The 20,701-nt window shown below is 35.6% G+C and overlaps 1 protein-coding gene across 1 annotated transcript; it reads right to left on the bottom strand.

Annotated features, from left to right (window-relative positions):
- Positions 1–227: 227 nt before the first annotated feature.
- On the bottom strand, positions 228–19,851 carry LOC306865189 (RB1-inducible coiled-coil protein 1-like). The gene is made up of 23 exons (XM_079409653.1): positions 19,502–19,851; positions 17,698–17,829; positions 16,874–17,000; positions 16,403–16,573; positions 15,964–16,166; positions 14,847–15,273; positions 13,533–13,703; positions 12,961–13,145; positions 12,617–12,803; positions 11,892–11,973; positions 11,723–11,787; positions 11,524–11,627; positions 11,243–11,369; positions 8,574–10,504; positions 6,759–6,936; positions 6,036–6,144; positions 5,595–5,877; positions 3,666–3,717; positions 3,523–3,570; positions 2,427–2,485; positions 2,216–2,343; positions 1,826–1,896; positions 228–1,387 (listed from the first exon to the last, which is right to left on the bottom strand). The coding sequence occupies exons 2-23, from the start codon at positions 17,766–17,768 to the stop codon at positions 1,310–1,312; spliced, it is 4,857 nt and encodes a 1,618-aa protein (XP_079265779.1). The 5' UTR covers positions 17,769–17,829; positions 19,502–19,851; the 3' UTR covers positions 228–1,309.
- Between the last annotated feature and the right edge of the window lie 850 nt (positions 19,852–20,701).

Here is a 20,701-nt window from a genome sequence, read left to right as displayed (position 1 = left end):
CATAAAGACCCTTTAACATCTGAGGAACCTTTATGTTTCACAAAAGTTTTTTTGTGGTGAAAGAAGGTTCTTCAGATTATAAAAAGGAAAGAAAGAGATGGTTCTTTAAAGAACCTTTGACTGAATGGTTCTTTGTGGAACCAAAAATGGGTCTTCTATGGCAATTGCTTGAAGCACCTTTATTTTTAAGTGTAGAACCGAACACAACTGGAGAACGGATGCTAATAGAAACATCTTCAAGCATGAATGCCAAAGCTTTATTGTACTTTGATTCAACAAAAAAAGCCTTTAAACGTATTGAAGATGCATCTGTTTCCCAAAGGAATGGCAAATAAAAAATAAATAATACAAAGAAAACTATTGCAATACATTTGCAATATTCTCACCATGACGCATGAAATAAAGTTCTCGGAACGGACGCTGTGGGTAATGCAATCCGCCGTGAGGAGTTTGGGATCAAACCTTTATTGTTCTGAAAACTCTAAATTCTTTTACAATACAGTCATTTTCTGTTACTGCGTGATCTGATGAATAATATACAATGTCGTCGTTAAATTCAATAAAGACACACATTCACAAACATGAAATATTACTTTCTATATTTCAACATCCTACAACAGAGGGAAGATATGTGCTGCTTTTTCTTCTGACGCTTGTTTTCAACAGCACAAACCTTCTTTTGAATCGACGAAAGCGTCGTCTTTTTTTCCCGAAAGTGCATCTGCGAGACCTCTGCGGCGGCTGTCCAAATGTACGTCATAATAAACAGGCGGGTCGTACTGTGCTGCGAGTAACATCAGCAGGTTTTTACTGATACCTCCGACTACAACGCATATCCAGACAAGTAAATTAAAGAAAATATTATCTATACGCATGCCATGACCATTCCTCTGGTAACATTTACAATAAATTTATATTTTCATAACCTTCTGAAATATGTAAGCTGATCATGATAGTGATCTTATCCCCCCCCCCAACCTGACCATAATATTAATGATGAACTAATAAGTAACATCCAAATACATTTTGTTCATTTTACAGACTTCGTGACGGCTTCAGAGCCATCGCACGTGGAGGCAATGCCCCGATAAAGTTAGAATCATTTGGTCCACATTTACAAATCCTCTGTGTATAAAAAATGAGATAAAATGGTTTGCAACAGAGGCCAAAAAAAAAAAAAGGGAAAAATTATTTTGTCTTCTGATATTTTGTCTTCTGTCGACAAAACAACCAAGGATGAGCGAGTTTGCTTTAAAAAAAGCAATAAAAACATACTGAGCTCATTACAATATGATCAATATGTACACGATTACACTTTCTTGTTCCACGGCACGGCCTTTACTCTGTAGAACTTGGTGCCGAGAGGAACTTTGAACCGGTTTTGGGCCTGGAGACAGATAATAACAAAAGAAACAAAGTATGTAATACATCATCACATAAAAATAATTAAATAAAATAGATAATTTAATATAAGTGCCTGCAGTAATGATTTGCAGCTGATTATGAAAACACACACTTTTCTGCTCAAATTAACTTTAAGATGCAAAACAGAATTAAATGCATAATTGTAATTCAATGTTATCTTCCTGATGAGCTTAATTAGAAAGTTTTGCAAAGGAACGGAGTATATATTTTAATATTTGCATCTCAAATGTTAACAAAAAATAGATCAGACAATGTCATGAAAAATAAGCTAGTGTTTTGGCATCAAGGATGTTATATAATGAGAGTGCAATAATACCATCAAAAATATTTACTCAAATATAATTATACAAAAACACTCCATTTAGACCATTCGCATAAATAATAGAATAATAACGGATACCTTTTTGGCTTGGCAATATTCCTTCTCCATGACTTTTCCAAGAACCCACGGCCGTCTTGTTGCTCCTGTCGCTATATTATGGATATACAATAAAATAAAAGACAAAAACGTGCTTTATGTAAAACAAAACTACAAAACACTTTATCAGGAGTAAAACACATTCTCTGTATCATTTCTTTTTTTTTACCTATAACATTAAAAAAACATTTCAATTTACCAAATGCATACAATTAATAAATAAGAATAATTAAAATAAGTAAACATGTAAACATGATGGTTTTGCAAAATATGCAAAACCATCTTGTTGGAGCAAAATTGTTTCAAATATGCAAAACCTAATGTATTTAATCTGTCCCTTCCATAAGTATTCATGTCATGTGTGTGACTGACCTGGTTTGAGGTCCAGTGCAGTGAGGGACTCTGAGTGCAGGAAATAAAGGGTGGGACCAACAGTGAAGAGAACGTAATTATCGTGCCTCTCGTCCAGGATTATGAGAACCAAGTCGCCCACCTGAAAACTACAAAAGAAGGGGTTTTCAAATGAGGTGGAGGGCTGAAACGGCAGCTCAAATCATTAACACTAATATCCAAGAATACTTACTCTCGAATGGCGATTTTCTCCGAGTGCCGTGACGAGACGGACGACATACTCTGTGACATCTGTAAAACAAATTGTTAGATGATTCTAGAGATATTTACACTAGTAAATGTGTGTAATGTTGCTTGAATACACTCTCTGCAACTGTTACAAAATAAAACCGCATACATTGTACTGCAACACATCAGTTTTGGTTAAATGCAACATTGATGAATCTCATAAATGCCATTTCAGTGCTTGTAGGACAGAGTTTGTACCTAAAACAAATGTATGTGTGCCATCTAGTGGTAAGGAGTAGAACAGTCTTAAATAGCATGCATTGGTAGTAAATGCATAAAGCACACAATAGGGACAAAGAACAATGAGTATCTAAAATACACTGTAACATACATAGATGCTAAATAAGAAATGTGGGATTTAAACACGTCTGTGGCTCGTTTGCAAAGGAGCTGAAATTCAGTCCTAGCTTAATTACTCCGCCACATTTCAGAGCTGTTTTTCAGACTGCCCCGAGCTGTCAGAACTCTAAAGTGTGGGTTACGTGTCTCATAAGATGCGTCTCGCGGCCAATAAGATGGCAATTGTAATTTTGCTAAAGAGATTAAACCTATTTGCAGAAATAGTCCCAGGGGAAATGTAATTAAATTATATCAAAGAGCCTCATGTTCTAATTAACTGCTGATAATGTGCAAGTTGTTACTGTCATAACAACAGCAATGTAGTGTATATGAACTGTACAGTGAAGACAGAATATCTACAGTATTTTACTTATAGATATAAAAACTATAATATAAAAGAAATACATTACAAGTACATTTTTTCCAAAATGACATGAATGCCTTTAACGTTCCTGTGTCAATCGCTGACCTGCATTAATTGAGTGTATTGTTCTATTTACCATCACTAATTACTGCTTTTAATTGACCGTTCAAGTGGTCAATTATCAACCGAGATCAAGCACAAATGACACGAATACAAATGATCAATTTAAACCATGTTAAACGACGTTCTCATACAATTAACACATTCTGATGAAATATAAGAGCCGAAACTGTAACCACACGCATATTCATGTATAAATGAATTCAAATATATTTACCAATCTTTGACTAAGTCTTTTGTTCTCTTCCTCCTTCATATGTAAAGTCTGAAACACAATAATGAAAATATTTCTAAGAAATGCAATTTTTTGTCAAAAAAAATATTAAAAAACATTGAAGTATATATGTGAAAGTGAATTACCCTTTCCAAAATCAGTATGCGCTGTTTCTCTTCAGACAGCATAGGGTTGTCACTGCATCAAAATACACAAAATAAAGGTCACAAACTATTACAGTTCACTAATTCAGCAAAGCTTCAAAAATAACTATTTTCTAAAAGCCAATAATAATACAGAGCAGGGAACTTCATTAATGTGACAAGTCTCCTCGCCTACAGCATGGGCTCGACTCACATCTTTCTTCTTCTACCTGATCTACTCTGCTTTCCTCTCTCAAATACATTCATTCAGCTCCTTTAAAGATGGAAGGTCTACAAAATATCGTCTTACCTCTACACAAATTGATTGTCCTTACATACATTTAAACGACAAGTACAAAATTTTTTTTTTTCTAACTGCTGACATTCTGCAATCTACATATTAAAAAAATTAATAAGAAGAAAATTATTAGTACTGTCAAACGATTAATTGCGATTAATCGCATTCAAAATAAGTTTGTACTGTGTGTGTAAAATATTAATTTTGTATATATAAATAAATTTATACATGAATGTGTTTGTAAGAAAAATATGTTGTTTATATATTAAATATACCTTTATATAATATAAAATATAAATAAAAATAAAAATGTATATACATGTAAATATTTTCAAAATACATATATGCATGTGTTTGTATTTATACATACATAATAAATATACACTGTACACACACATATATTATGTAAACAAAAACTTTTATTTTGGATGCGATTAATCGTTTGACAGCACTAAAAATAATAAGTGTGTGTGTTAATAATAAATTTGTAGACTTTGACTTCAAGAATTATATAAATGACTAATTCTATTAAAAACTACAAACTAGAAAAATTAACTCCACTCTGTAAAATATTTTAAAACAATTATATATCATTTTTCAAATAAGTCTGTCTTTAGATACACATCTATAAATCTAGAATAAATTTGTAGATGAGATTTTTGCCTACAAAAAGCATTTAAATCACTAATTCTGTTCAAAAACTACAAACTATATAACCTATTAACTCCACTGTTACTATTACTAATATTAAAATATTTTAATATAATAATTATATAATATTTTTCAAATAAGTCTGTCTGTAGATATACATCTATAAATCTAGAATAAATTTGTAGATTGCCTACAAAAACCATATAAATTACTAATTTTGTTCAAAAAATACAAACTATAAAACTTGAACTTCATTCTGTTGTAATTATTATTATTATTATTATTATTAGTAGTAGTAGTAGTAGTAGTAGTAGTAGTAGTAAAATGTTTTAAAATTATTATTAGATAATTTGTTTTTCAAATAAATAAACATTTCTAAATCTATAATAATAACTTTGTAGAATTTTGACTAAAAATATATTAATTTAAGCGTTAATTCTGTTCAAAAACTACAAACTATAAAACTTATGAAATTATTAAATCTAGCACAATTATGTTCTGATCTATCTAAAACGATGTTTTATTTATCTCATAACAAGATATTTAAAAAAAAATAATAATAATGAGAAAAATAAACGTTTTTGACATGTAAATGTGTGTATTTTGGGAATTAAAAAAAAAAATCTACTTCTTTGTAACTATTCCAAAACTTTTTAACTAAGACAAACCTCATCCCTCCAAAACTTTGACTTTGTTGCTACAAGAGCATGTGAAATCAAGTGTATTCTTACAGCTCATTCGGCTATAGTCGTGCAATATTTTTAGCACCGAAGCTGGCTGTGCAGGTTTATTATTTTACAGTAATGAATGCTGTTGAGTGAGAACATAGACCAATAACAGGTTGTTGTACTGCTAGAATAAAATGAATAATTTCAAACCAACAGTGTGCTGTTGACTTAACTGAGCCAGTTCAGTTTTCCAGGGTTTATTAATTTAGCTCTAGTATGACTGTGTCGCATGTGAACTTCAGCCCAGATGCTTACTGCACTGTCATCATGCTGGCCTCCACGGCCGACTCCACCCTCTCCTCGTCCTTGAACGCAGCCACAGACACCAATCTCTCTGGATCAGGGGTGGACGGCGAGAGAACTTCCACATAGGCAGGGCCACAGGCGCCGTGAGCTTCCGTGACGACCGGGATGGGATTGGGTGGGAAGAAGGACGATGAGACGAGGACGGTGCTTCGAAGACGGTTGAGTTCCTCCTCCATCTGCTTCTTCTCCTGAAGGATGGAGGCACGGTCCTCGGAGAGCGTTTCGATCAGGCCTTCAGGAAAACAAGAAAAAACATAGAGGACAATGATTATGAGGGGCCCTATTTAACATTTATTGATTGCACTGACCGTTTCTGTGCAGTTTGGTAACAAACGTTTGAAAAACAAGTGAAAATGTATTAAAATTATAAGATAAAAACTGTTTTTATACCTTTATCCTTCTCTTGTTGCTGTGCCAAGTTTTGGAGCTTCTCAGTGAGATCACTGATGATGTGTTCTTTCTTTAGTTTCTCCCGGGTCAGAACAGTATTGAAGTTAGTCTAGAATTGAACAGTACATTAAAACAAGCAAGTTTAGGGTATATTTATAATACATTAAAGACATTTGAATCAGTTTTTAGATCAAATATGTTACAATACCTACATTTTCAGCGAGTTCCGAAGTTTAGGATTTTTTTTTTACTTGTCCTGACAATTGTTTATTTAAAAAAAGAATTATTTTCAGCTACAAATTATAATGTATTTCATTAATTTTCTTTGCAACCAAATGACTAGGTTCTTAAATTTCAATAATAGCTGGAAAATATACAGCAGCTATGCAAATTCAATTCATTTCAATTATGCAAGCCCATGACAGCTATATTAAATACACATTTATGCTGGAAAATAATGGCACACAATGCAAACAATTACCGTTTAATTTTAACTCCTCATCCAGTGTTGTATTATTATTAATGTCAGCTTGTTAGATATCTTACCTTGGTGACATTTAAATCAGCAACAACTACATTTAATTCAATTTTTAATATTAATAGTATAAAAAGACTGAATGTAAGATGTAGAGACCCAATGGTTTTGCCAACTTTTGAATTGCAGTGGCAAGCAAACGTCAGCTTGATTCACTTCTTGTAGTCCAGATTCTTTATATTGCTAACCTGCTGCTCAGCAATGAGCGAGGTCTTCAGGTTCTGCATCTCCTCGTTCTTTGTGCGTTCTAGAAGCTCTAGTTTGGCCAGGAGCGATGCCCTTTCCTCGGTCCACTGGCCACTGTCCAGTGACAATGCAGCGCTGGTTTCCATACCAGTCTCTATCTTTTCTACAGTAGGTCCCACTCTGAAACACAGAAGCAGGTGTGAGAATTGACCTCAACATACTGGAGATCAACCTGACTTTGCATTACTTCTAAGCAGTCATTTAGCTGATACTTCCTTCTAAATTCAACGCAAATTCATAAGCTGAGCAAGTTGTTACATTCTGAAGAACGTTCTTTGCATGTTGTGCAATGATTAATTACTGACAATAAGAGAGGAACATGTGTTAATGAAGTAAATAGCAACAATTTAGTCTTTTTCTAGAGCTCTATAGGTGTTCATTGTTTGCTTCTTGCAGGGTTTGAATCCGCAACCTTTTATTACTAGCTTAGAATTTTAACCACTTGGCAAAAAACTGTTTTTCTGAAGTGTTAAAACAGTCACCAGAATAAATAAATAAATATTCAAAAACCTCCAATTTAGTAGGATTGGTGTAAGGCTTGAACACAAATCTGTTTTCTGTTTTTAATTAATCCCTATTTTACAGGCACATGTAACAGGGTTATCACATTTCTTGCTAATTTCTACTTAAGAAATGTTTTAATGAAACTGTTCACAGTTTTTGTTGGTTCTTTTTGATGTGCTAATTATTCACAAGGGTGAATGAAATCAGAAAGAGTAAGTGAATGCATGTAGCTTGTGTGTGTTTTCTGTTTTTAATTAACAGTAAAGTTAGAGGTAGAAGCTTTCATTTTAATGGACTAGAGCAGCATTGTTTCAGTGTCATTTCATTTGTGTCCTCGGCAGATGCTTCCCTCACACAAAAGTGCAACATTTATTGAGTTTTTCATGACTAAATCATCAAGAAACTGGGGTTATTATCAAACAAACCAACAGAAATAACAAGGCCACATTAAAAACTTTTTTTTTTTTTTTTTAACAAAATGCTAAGATGCTGTGGGTGTTTGCTATGGGATTGTTAATGTTCTGGGTGCTTGCCCAAGTCAAAAGAGCTCATCCAAAAATTCACCAGTTTGGTGACAAAAAGATTTTATTTTTCAAAGAAGTTAATATTTTTCAGTAAGGAAGGCATTAAATAGCAGTAAAGCAGTAACCGTAAAGACTGGTACAAAATAATTATTTCACATAAATGCTGTTCATTTTAACTGTCTATTCATCAAAGAATCCCCAAAAAATGTTTTCAACGTTGATAATAAGAAATATTTCTTGAGCATCAAATGAGCATATTAGAATGATTTCAGAACGATCATGTGACACTGGAGTAATGATGCTGAAAATTTAACTTTACCTTTACAGTTATAAATTATTTTGAAACTATCTTTATGTATGCATTTCTTTTACAACAGACTGTTAAATTGTTCTTAATATGTCTGTTAATAACTTTTTACCATGGAACACAAAAGAATAAACATTGGGCTCCATTGACTTTCATTATAAAAACTAAAACATTTTTCAAAATATCTTCTGTGTTCCACAAAAGAAAGTCAGTCATATGCTTGGAACGACACAAATGTTTTCATTTTCTGCTGAACTATCGATTTAATGTTAAAGGTTACTGAAATCCATAAATAAAGCAATTATATAAGTATAAGCAATTTCTAGCAATTAAGCACCATTTATAATTTAACATAGCTTTAAATCTGAATCTTAGAATGATTTTTGTGGGATCGTCTGATTAGAAAACTTGCATTTACTTACGTGTCAGTGGATTGTCTGTCTTTGAGCTGATTTTCAAGAAGTTCAATTTGTCCTAACAGTCTTGTCTCAGTCTCCTCTTTTTGGAGTTGAAAGTCTCTTAAGGCCTCTTGTAATGCAGCTTTGACTACCTCCTCTTTCTCCGTCCTCTGCAGGGCCTCCACCCTCTCCTGTTCCAGTCTTCCGGACAGTAGTGAGTTTTCTGCTTGCAGGTCTCTGATAACAGTCCTTAGCTCTCGCTCTTTCTCCTGGAAAGCCCTCTGCTCATCCTCATTTTTCCTCTGTAAGGCATCAAACTGGTCCTGGTGATCACGCTGGATCTTCTGGACTCGTTCCTCACAGACTTTCTCCGCATCCTGTGACTTCTGCTTCAGTGCTGAAAACTCTTGGCGGAGAAGGGTACTCTCCTCTTCGTGCCGATCCACAAGTTCAGAGATGCAGTGGTCTTTCTCTAACCTCATGAGCGCTCGGAGCTCGGCCAGGCCCACCTCGTACTCTTCATTCTTCTGCTGAAGCTGCTGGTTCAACATGTCGATTTGCGTCTGCAAGGTGGTTGTTTGGGTTGTAAGCTCCGCTTTCAACACCTCCTCTTGGGTGCTTTTGGCCTCCTCGTACTGGAGTCTCATGTCCTCCATTTCGGCCTCTTTAAGAGCCATCTCCACTTCCAGTTTGCAACGGGCGTCTGCAAGTTCTGTAATGCGAGCCTCCAAGTCTTTCAAGCGTCCCTCGCGTTCCTTGAGTTCAGCAGAATGGGAATCCACCAGATCTCTTAGCTTCACCAGGTTCTCCTGGACGAGTTTATCAAGTGCACTTTCTTTTTCCAATCTGAGAGATTCCAGCTCTGCTTCATGTTGTTGTTTCAACCGTGCATCCAGTTCCTGAAGATGCACTTTTTCTGCCTTCTCCATCTCCTGCCTGATTTTCTGTTGGCTGTGCTCAATCTCAAAGTGCAGGTTCTCCAGCTGCCCAGCGAGTTCGTCCTTGGACAGCAATGTAGCTTTCAGTTCTTCACTTTGCTTCAAGATCTTCTCCTCAAGGTCCTGCACAGTTTGCTTGTGAAGATCTTGAAGTTCTTGCATAGAGCGTTCCCTCTCACTCTCCAGCTGGGATATTTCCTTCTCCTTGCGCTCCACGAGCCCCTCCAATTCTAGCATTGCTCTCTGGACGTCTCGAACAATCTTCCAATTGCCTTCAAGTTCTTCCGTGAGAGTTTGTATCTGCTTTTCATGATCGTCCTTCAAACTCTGGAGATTGGTTTGTTGCGTTTCTCGCAGCTCCTCCTCGTGACAGTATCTAACACTGCTGAGAGCATTTCGGACCTCAATGGTCATTGTTTTCAGGGCGAATCCAAAGTCTTGTTGCTCCTTTAGAACAAGACCTCGAAAGTGGTAAAGGTCTTCTTTAACTTCCCTCAAATTGTTCTGGGACTCTTCCACAGCAGAGCGGTACCTGTCCGCTGAGAGCTTGAGCGCTGCAATTTTTGAATTTTCCTTCTCAAGTGTAGTAGTGTCCTGTATACGCTTGCTATCGATTGCATTAATGACGGAGGAGTAAAGAGACTCCACCATCATCTCTGGGCTTGTGGGATCACTTATGGGATTAGGTGACATCAGGTTCTCCTCAATAACAAACTCATTAACTGCTGACATGAAATCCGACTCAGGACTTTCTGCCAACGAGTCTAAGTCCAAGGAGCCTTGCTGTAATACAGGATCCATATTGGGGTGCCCAATGGTTTCAAAGTCAAAAGTCTGGGCATCTATGCTATCAGGTGATAGGTCCTCCAAGGGACCAGGAAGCGCCAAGGGTTGGCAGTCAGGTGCTTTTAAACTGAGAGTGGACAAAGTTTTGGTGGAGGTAGAGGTGATTTCAGTTGTGCTTTCAGATCTGGGTGTTAATACGGTGGATCTATGAGCACTCTGGCAACAGGAAAACTATAAGGCCAATGCAACAAGTTAAAATCATGAGGGAAATGACAATGCTATAAAAGTCAAATTAGACTATATACAAGTTTCAATGTAATGGAAGATGTGACAGACCTTGCATACATCACTGCCATTTCAGGATATGACATTTTAATTAAAAATAATGAGCTCAAAAAGAAACACATGCTTGGCTGAATCACATTAAAGGGATAGTTCACCCAAAAATGAAAATTACTACATGATTTCCTCACCCTCAGGCCATCCTAGGTGTCTATAACTTTCTTTTTTCAGATTAATAAAATAGTAGTTATATTAAAAAACATCTTGGTTCTTCCAAGCTTTATCATGGCAGTGAATGGGTGATGAGATTTTGAAGTCCAATAAAGTGCATCCACCCATCATAAAAATTACTCCACACGGCTCAGGGGTTAATGGAGGCCTTCTGAAGCGATGCATTTTTATAAGAAAAAGATCCATATTTAAAACTTTATAAACCATAATCTCTAGCTTGGAAGAGCTCAGATTCTATTTGTCTGAAAGAAGAAAGTCATATACACCTAGGATGGCTTGAGGGTGAGTTAATCATGGGGTAATTTTCATTTATGGGTGAACTATCCCTTTAAAAAACACATTTAGAAAACAGATAAGGTGATTTCTATTTCATGCCACCATGACAGATTTATAAAATCCAATATTTCAATCACTTAGCAACAAGTAATAAAAATTTAATGACTGAACACAAAGTACCTTTTGTTCATTTAGTAGGTCTGTGATAGTTTGTGACATCTCGTCCACACTCTGTGCAGCCTGAACCAGCTGATGGAGAACCTCAACATGCTGGTTAAGAGGCTCAAAGTCACACAGTGTGGGGACCCTGATGAAAAAAAACAGGCAACAGACCATCATCTAGGAGTATTTAGCCATGATATAAAGGTTAATGGCTCAAAAAACACAAGAAAGAAAAACAGTTCTGCATTGAGAAGTTACGGCTGAAATGTGTGTATTGTGACCGGGTATGAGGCATTTACCTGAGGTAAGGCTGAACCTCGGAAGGACAACAGGACTTGAGATACTGCAGGTCACTCAGGCAAATATCTGGAAGCTCAAAGTCAAACTTTCGAGGCCTTCGGGTCTAAACACAAAAACAAAAAAAGATTCATTACTGCTGAAATATCCTCAAATTTCATGTAGGAATCCTGAAAGATAAAAACACGTTCGAAGACTCACGCAAAACGAAGAGGGTGGCCATGAGTCCAGTCCTCGAAACAACCGGTTTCTGAGAAACGATTTCCCTGAGACAAACAAAAGCAGTGTTTTCAAAGAAATCAGACACTCAGGTGTCCATGTTCGTTCCCGAATTAAAAGAAGCCACATAAAATATGAAGAATAAACTTACTAAAGAGCTTCCCAAAGGATTCCCTTTTTACTTTTTCTGCCTCATAGAGGTTTTTCCCATCTTTGACAAGGGCATTGGCCCACTGGAAGAAAAAATAAATAAAACATTCAAATAAATTAAAACACAAATAAAACAGCCAGCCCAGATATTTTTTGCCAAACAATAATTAAAAGTGCAGAAATTTTATAAAAACAAAATAAACATCATGTGAACCTGGACCACAAAACCAGTCTTAAGTAGCACGGGTATATTTGTAGCAATACCTAAAAATACACTGGCATGCCATGGGTCAAAATCTATTTTTCTTTTATGCTAAAAATCATTAGGATATTAATATTAAGTTAAGATCATGTACCATGAAGATAGTTTGTAAATTTCTCAACGTAAATATATCAAAACTTAATTTTTGATTAGTAATATGCATTGCTAAGAACTTCATTTGGACAACTTTAAAGGAGATTTTTTTTCACCCTCAGATTCCAGATTTTGAAATAGTTGTATCTCGGCCAAATATTGTCCTACCCTAACAAACCATACACCAATGAAACGCATATTTATTCAGCTTGAGATTTACTCATATGATGTATAAATCTAAATTTCAATAAACTGACCCTTATCACTGGTTTTGTGGTCCAGGGTCATATTATTCACTCTCTCTCTGGTCAAATCACTTCTGGTCACATCTGTATCTCTTTAGAATATGAATTAATGTAGCTGATTCTTACTTGTCTGTAGTGTCCTATGAACATTTTGCGTCTGACCACCTCCACTACGGCAAGACAGTACATCTGTGGCACAGTGCTGAGCGCCTCCACCACCCGCACGCGCTCCAGCAGCTCCGTCAGCAGCCTCAGGAGAGCCTGCAGCTTCTCTCCATCCTGATCAGCGTGAAGCATCACGTAGCAGCACCATCTGATGGAGGAGACACCACAGTGCAGTTAGGAAACGCTTACAACCTTGAATATGTATCATAGCTCTATGGATTCAAAATAGCCTAAATCAAAGCCAAACTACTTTATGTTCAAGCCAAGTTTTAGTGTTGTCCATGAAGAAGAAAAACACTGCTTACTTGAGACGAACTTGAAGGTTGTTGGCTAGCTCCTGTTTGGCAGTGGTACACTTCTGCTTGATGTCTAGTAGCTTCCTGTGATTGGTCAGCATGATCATCAGCTGGTTGGCGTGACTCAGACACAGGTCAGGCAGCACCGAGGTGTCCTTCAGGTTTTCAGCCCTCTTCTGATTGGCAAGAAATCCCTAGTAGAAGGCAAAGGAGAACACATGAGGAAGTGTAGCTTTCTGAAAAACTTGTGTTTTGCACAGCTTTGTAATATATTCAAACACTGGAAACGTGTAGAAGAAGTTTATTGTTTGGCTGATCTGCCTCAATGTAATATAGGTTTATAATGAGGCTGTTATTGAAGGATGGGGTAGTGCCAACTATTAGACCTCACAGTAAACCCACAATCCACAAAAAAGTAAGTGTTTCAACCTACATTTGAAGAGGTTAACCAATCATATATACATCTTAAAGTCACAGTAGCAAAAAACAAAAAAGGTTGGAAAATGGCCATAAAATACACTGAGTAGAATATGTCCCTTCTAGGCTGTTTTATGCCGACTATAAAAATGAGAATTGCTTACCTGAGCAAGTTCCTGCTGTTCATTGACCAACCGTTTACAGCTTGCTATCATTTGGTCAAGAGCATACAATCTGTCTTCAAGTCCCTTGATGGCCTTCATGTTCTGATTATCCAATTTGGTAATCGTCTCGCGGCATTCAGTTAGAAAGGGTTGGATAATTCGTGGGTCGAGCTGGAAGCATAAAGAATAAAAGAAAACTAATTAGAGTGATCATGGACAGTAAAACAGTTCATTGGGAGTGTCCTGTGAATGAGAAGATGATGTACACTACTGTTCAAAACTTTGGGGTTGGTTAGATTTTTGTATTGTTTTGGGGAAAAAAAAATCTCTAATGCTCATCAAGGCTGGATTTGTATTATCAAATATTTTGTGAAATATTATTACAATTTAAAATTACTTTTCCATTTAAATATATTATAAAATGCAATTTATTCCTGTGATGCAAAGCTGAATTTTCAGCATCATTACTCCAGTCTTCAGTGTTACATGGTCCTTCAGAAATCATTGAAATATGCTGATTTGCTGATCAAGAAACATTTATTATTACATATGTTGAAAATACTTATATATTTGAAACATATGACCATAAATATATTTATAATATGTTTACTGTTATTTTGATCAATTTAATGCACATTTACTTAATTAAAAGTATTAATTTCTTAAAAAAAAAAAATCCTATTGACCAAACTTTTAAACATTAGTATATGTGATGTGTAACTGGAGGTTTCAGTCACATTATAAGGTTATTTTTGATGGAAATGAAACAAAACATGGTCACCCATTAGGCAATGCTTATATTTGGACGATCCAGTGAATTAAATAGGTTAACCTTTTTTTTTTTTTTTACTTTCTATTAGGAACTTGATGGAGGCAAATCAAACATAATAAGATTATTCATAACAAATGAATGATAGGTCTGACTTGAGCCCAAAAACAGTGTCACATTACATAATCATGCTTGAGCTGGGGGGAAAATTCTTAAAACACTAAATCTGATATCACATCAGTTGAATCCTATATTTTTCTTATAGTATGTTTTTTATGCCATGGTTGAGATATTGCTTCTCACACAACTAAATTCTGCATCACACTCTTAAGGTTTTTATCATCTTACTGATCTCAGACTCTGTATTTTAGCATTACTCTATGTTTCTTTGTCATAAGCAACTTAAAGCATTCCTGCTAACTAATAGCTGCGTAAATATATGTAATCTGATAGCAAAATCTCCACTGTGTGACACACTTCTACAGTCACATCATCATAAAGACCATTATTGTCTAGCTCAAAACAATGTAAAGCCCATCACTCACCCTGTTGATTGAGTCAAAACACTTCCTCACTACTGACTCCACATCGTTAGGTCTGTCCTGAACGTTGATCCAATCCAAGAGCGTGACATTGAAAGAGGGTGTGGCTCCCCTCTCTGGAGACTCCTCATCTTCCTCTAGAGCTGCTTTTAGACTACAGCTGCTCTTCAGTCTGTCCTGAGGAGAGGAGGATGCTTGGGACGATGCTTCCCCTGAAGCAGAGACTGGCGAGGGTGACTTCCGATTCTTCTGGCTATCACCAGGACAGAGGATAGTGGACTGGGTGGATGTTTCTCCTACTTCATCCTCATCTTCATCTGTGGTTCTCGGGTGAGGGGAGCTGGACTTCTCCAAGCTTTCTCTGTAACTCTGCCGAGTCAAACACTCAAGCAGTGGAATCTTCGCCATGACTGAGACAGCAGTGCCAAGCCTGAAGAATTAACATTAATATTAGTGATCAATTCATCTCTATTCACATAATACACCACCGTTCAAAAGTTTAGGGTCAGCTTATTCATTTATTATTCAGCAAAGGCACATTAAATTGATCAAATGTGTCAGCAAAACATTTAACATCTTTTTCAAATAAATGCTGTTCTTTTGAACTTTCTATGAAAAAAAAAAAATGTTTTACATAAAATGTATCACTGTTTCCACAAAAATATTAAGCAATATTTAAGCATTTTTAACATTTTAATAATGACAAGAAAAGTTTCTTGAGCAGCAAATTGGCATATTAAATTGATTTCTGAAGGATCATGTGACACTGAAGACTGAGTAATGATGCTAAAAATCAGCTTTGCATCACAGGAATAAATTACATTTTAAAATATATTCAATTAGAAAATAGTTATTTTAAATTGTAATAATATTTTATAATATTAATGTACTCTGTTTTAATGTATTTTTGATCAAATAAAGCAGCCTCGGTGAGCATAAGAGACTTCTTTCAAAAACATTTTTAAAAACCTTACCGACCCCAAACTATTGAATGGCAGTATATCTGCTACAAACTCCATTTACACTTACTACAAATTTAAGACAACTTAAAAAGAAAAAAACAAAAAACATATTTCAACAAAATAACTTACTTTTTTTATTTAAAGAAAAAAAGACATACTTTGTGAGTTTTAATTTGATGTCTTCAAAATCCTGTTGGTAATTTGTATAAGCAGTGTCGAATTTCATGAGGAGTTTTTGTTGGGATAGGGTGCAGTCGTCCAGGTTAGCCATGATGGCCGCCCATCCCTGGTGCTGAAGGTGTTCATCATGAACCAGACGCTCACAGAACAAGCAAAGCTTCTTGGCAACCTCAAACATTTCCTAAAAAAGGGCACAACACACCTCACAAGTGTCATTTGCATACAAATGTAAGAAAACCTTTCCATCTAAGCCTCAGTCATTTACAAGAGGGCTTTGACAGTATTTGCATTGATGCTCTCAAATGTACATGACACTCAAACTTTACATAAAAATCACTGCTATAACACAGTGTGGATGAGCATAGATGTGTAAAACTGAGTAAATGTCATTAGGTCAGAACAGAAGTTGGCCTGTACCACAGCCAGTTGAGTGCGGGAAGCGACGGTGTGAAAGACGGCAGGCATCATGAGTGACTCCTCCACCTTCAGCTCCATCTCATTCTCTATGGAGAAGGTCGTTTTGGGGATTGTTGGAGCTCGGTCAGACAGAATCATCTCTTTGTTGAATAAGAAGATGGGGTTGGTGTCCTGAGGCAGCCAGAGACAAACATCAATTGCCATTTAGTAATCATGTTACTCAATATCCTCAATATTTCAGGGTCATTTTAAATGCATAAAGCTATTCAAATAATACATTTATTACATGCACTGCTTTTATGGTGCTTCTTTGCAATTTTCATGTCAAACATTTTAACAGTGCTAAAGTACTTTGCAGCAATGATTACAGATTTGGCTATATAATTCATATATAATAACTATTATTACCCTCTAAACAAATGTCGAAAAGCAAAAATGCTGTTTGGATGTTTTATGTTGCTTGTTACTCACCGTTCCGGCACTGTAGCTGCACACGCGCCTCTCTGCCACCATACACTCCCCTCCATTGACCACCAGCACCTGGTGCTGGACTGCAATTTTATATTTGGCCTGAATGGCATGTTTAAGGTCCAAAACACTATAAAGGGCACAAAGCACAACACATTTTAGTAACCCAGTAAAACAAATCAAAAGTTAATTTATAAATCTGCAGACAAACAGAATACAGAAATGACTGATGGAATTTGGACTTTTCAGGAACTGATAAGATGTATATAATATAATAATAATAATTTACATTACACCTTAACCATACAGAATTATACAGGTATTTACACTGGAATAATGTAATTAATAAATTACTATTTTGCATCTCTAAGCATCACCTATTTTGTATATTACATATATTACTCAATATAATGCGGTTTCTCATGAATATGTAAATATATGCATGTGTGTAAATTCAGACAAATTTAAAGTCAAACTCATTCAGCTAATTTCAGGATGTTTGAAGACAAAAATAAACATTACTGTAAGTGTTAATAGTTATTTAGCCGTTTTTGTTAATGGCAAATAATTTAACTGATTAATGCATTATGAAACTACAAAGTAACATTAACAAATATTAATAAATGCTAGACAAAAATGATAGCTCATGTCAGTTCATGATATCTCACACATTAACAATGTTAACCTTACAGTGTTAAACAATGTCAAGAAGTTATTCACACAATATGTTCCGTAAAACAACACAACCTAATGTCTTCACATAATAAGGTGGAAACAAATTAGGCCTTAAACATTCACTATTTCTTAAAAACAGTAAATTCTCTTACGTTTGGACAGCAAGTTCAGTGTCAAATGTCAATGTGCTTCCATTGTTGACTTGAAACACATACAACTTCATGTTGAATTCTCCGCTGAGCCTGCCTCCAGCTTGATTTGTTCATCTAGTCAATTATGGCTATCTGATCGAAAATAAATGAAATGCATATAATTCAGGTCAAGTTAACAACAAAACGTATTACTGATGATGAAGATTTCTGCTTTGATTAACATTTTAAGGCAAGACACCACAGGTGAATAGGGGAACATTTTTAAGATATATTAATATACTTTCCCCAGTTTCCCCCATTGTGTAATTATAAATACGCTCATTTGCATACATTTCCAAAACAGAAATCTAATTAAGCCAGGTTCAAAACTCTAAAAAGTTCAAAATGTTTTTACAGAGGGCATTTTTGATATTGTTATTATTACTCCATAAATCAGAAATTACTGTCAACAGTCAGAAAAAATAAATGTTGACATTTTTTAAGGAATTAAATCAGCTGAATAATAAATGAACAAACCTCTCTGTAAAAACCTTCAGAATATAAATAGGAATAAAACTGTAAAGTTCAGTCATGTAAGTGGAGATTTCGGACTACTCATTTTGAAAAAAAACAGCCTTTAAGAATATGGATTGTAATTTAAATACACAAATAGATAAAGTGTAATCAAATAAAACACCTAAATGTGTATTTTGGGTGTTTTCTTTCCGCTAATCTGAAAGAAGGTATGGAAGCAAAATAGCCCAAAATCACAAAACTGACCAGTACATGAAGAAAAAGAAAAAAACAATAGCTTTGCCTGTAGTTTCTTGCCTTACTTAACTTAAAATGATAAAACATAGAATAAAATGGGGTTAATAAATGGTTACACTTTAAAAGGCCTTTAGAGACATTCTGTACAAGCACACATAACCTAGAAACCATAACAGCCCTACATGACTGTTTCAGTAGATAACAAGCTAGAAAACCCCCAGATAAGCAGCTAATCACAGTGATGGGGGACTTCATTCTTGGCCTTAACAAAACAGAAACCTTTTCAGATTATGACAAGAACTCTGTGGTTGTTTGTACTCTATAACTGGTTAGTTCAGTAAAACGGCACACAGACCAGCATGGCCATGTGTCCCAACTCTGGGAATATGAAGACTGAGTCGTGTTACTCCCTGAGGGGTAAACACCATCAATACACACTAAAAGACCCTTTGTACTCAAATTTCACATGAACGGATGTAAAACTTTGACAGGATGCATTGTAGAAACTGTTATGGTGGATACAAGGAATAAGGCGTGGATACCAGGAATAGCACATGGTTATTTGGCTCACATGGGTAACCAATATTATTTTAATTGAATATAACCTGCACCACAATTTATATTAGTCTGTTTGTCACAACTTGTGTGTCAAAATTGATTGACAGCTTGGCTAAATAGTTGAAACTTGATCTTCTAGGTCAAAATATGATCTAAAATAGCTTGTTTTCTAAAACAATTCAGACTCCTGAAGGCTACAAGTCTTTGTTTAGTTGTTGAAAGGCCCTGGTCATTATTTAGGCAGGGTGACAGTACGTCCAAATTTCCCTCAAACCATCACCAGGACGCTAAACCCTCATCAATATCACATTACATGAGATCTAACCCATTAAACCCTCGTTCAACAACCTTAGCCTGGTTTTGTTTACATTGTCTAATGATAGTTTGTGGCAGAATCCCGTGTTAGTGACCCAAACAGCCTCTAATGATCCGGTATTTGCTTTGAAACTTCAACATCTACCATATAAAAAGCTTCAACTGTATCAGATAGTCTTACCTGAGCTGTCTTCAGTCCATCCTCTGCATGCAAGCAGATTAATATGTTGTTTTTGGCTGAGATGTGGAGGTTTCTATCAGCTAGAGGTTGAAGCTGTCGGGCTAACAGGCTAAAGCTCATCACTCCAAACACGGCCTTGGTTTTTAATTAGCATAAATCGCACAAAGTCATCCAGAACGATCTGGAATAGATTCGCAAGTGCTTCGACTTTCAAGATATGTAGGTTTGGAGGAGCGGTAATAAGATCGGAGTTTTGTCATCGAGCTTTTTTCTCGTAGGGTTGTATAAGGCTCCGTTAATGCTGCTGCTTCTCCTGCTGCTGTGTTTTGTTATTGTCGTCACTGCGCAGCGAGGTGCATTCTGGGAAGGGCAACGACCAGCAGTGAAGCGCTGGTCTGGGATCAGTTTAAAAGGCTGGCTTTGAATCGGAGAGCGCTGCTGGAGTTATGAGGAAGCTGATCTGAGATCAGCCACTTCAGGGCAAATGACAAGGTGTGGGAACAGTTTGAACAAATGTTTTAGACTTTATTTGTTATGTTGTTTAACAAGTTGTTTAAAAACAAGATCCTAAAATATTAAGAAGTTATTTGTGTCGGTTGATAGTAGTTTATTATTAAATTAGTTATTATTCTCCATAATTGAGGTAAAGACAAGTATAATAATAATAATGAGTAGAATCATCTGAATTTATAGTCATTGTTGCTATTGTGATATCCTAACTATATTCCAATTTTCTAATAAATTGTAATATAAGCAATACTTTCATCTTAGATGTAATTCTTTGACTTTGACTGAATTTTTATTTTTATTTATTTTTAACATTTTAGTTCATTTTGAGTAAACTAAGTTAAGATATAGCCTACAGATTTAAATGTTATTTATTATTTTATTTGAATGTTGTTGTTATTATTATTTAAATAGTTGATTTAGTATTTTACACACACACACACGCACACACGCATATATATATATATATATATAATTATTATTATTTTTTATTATTATTTTTAAATAACGTGCATTATGAAAAATGCACGTTATTTAATCAGCTGCCCCATCATCTTACCCCAACCGTAGGCCTAACTAAATTATCATTTTCATTTATGGATTTGGCAGATGCTTTTCTCCAAAGTGATTGACATTGCATGAAAACTACTGTGCCTTCCCTTTGATGTTCCTTGTTTCCACTGCTGTCAACTA

This window comes from Barbus barbus (genome assembly GCF_936440315.1).
Source record: "Barbus barbus genome assembly, chromosome: 46".
Lineage (NCBI taxonomy): Eukaryota > Metazoa > Chordata > Actinopteri > Cypriniformes > Cyprinidae > Barbus > Barbus barbus.
The sequence above is the reverse complement of the archived record's forward strand: the minus strand, read 5'-3'. Positions and strand labels throughout refer to the sequence as shown.

Excerpts from the sequence above, each read along its gene's own strand:
- LOC306865189 (XM_079409653.1), bottom strand. The coding sequence starts at position 17,768 with ATGAAGTTGTATGTGTTTCAAGTCAACAATGGAAGCACATTGACATTT. Across the intron at positions 11,628-11,722 it reads GGCCACCCTCTTCGTTTTGC|ACCCGAAGGCCTCGAAAGTT; the intron begins GTGAGTCTTCGA and ends TTTTGTGTTTAG. Across the intron at positions 6,145-6,758 it reads CGCTCATTGCTGAGCAGCAG|ACTAACTTCAATACTGTTCT; the intron begins GTTAGCAATATA and ends GTTCAATTCTAG.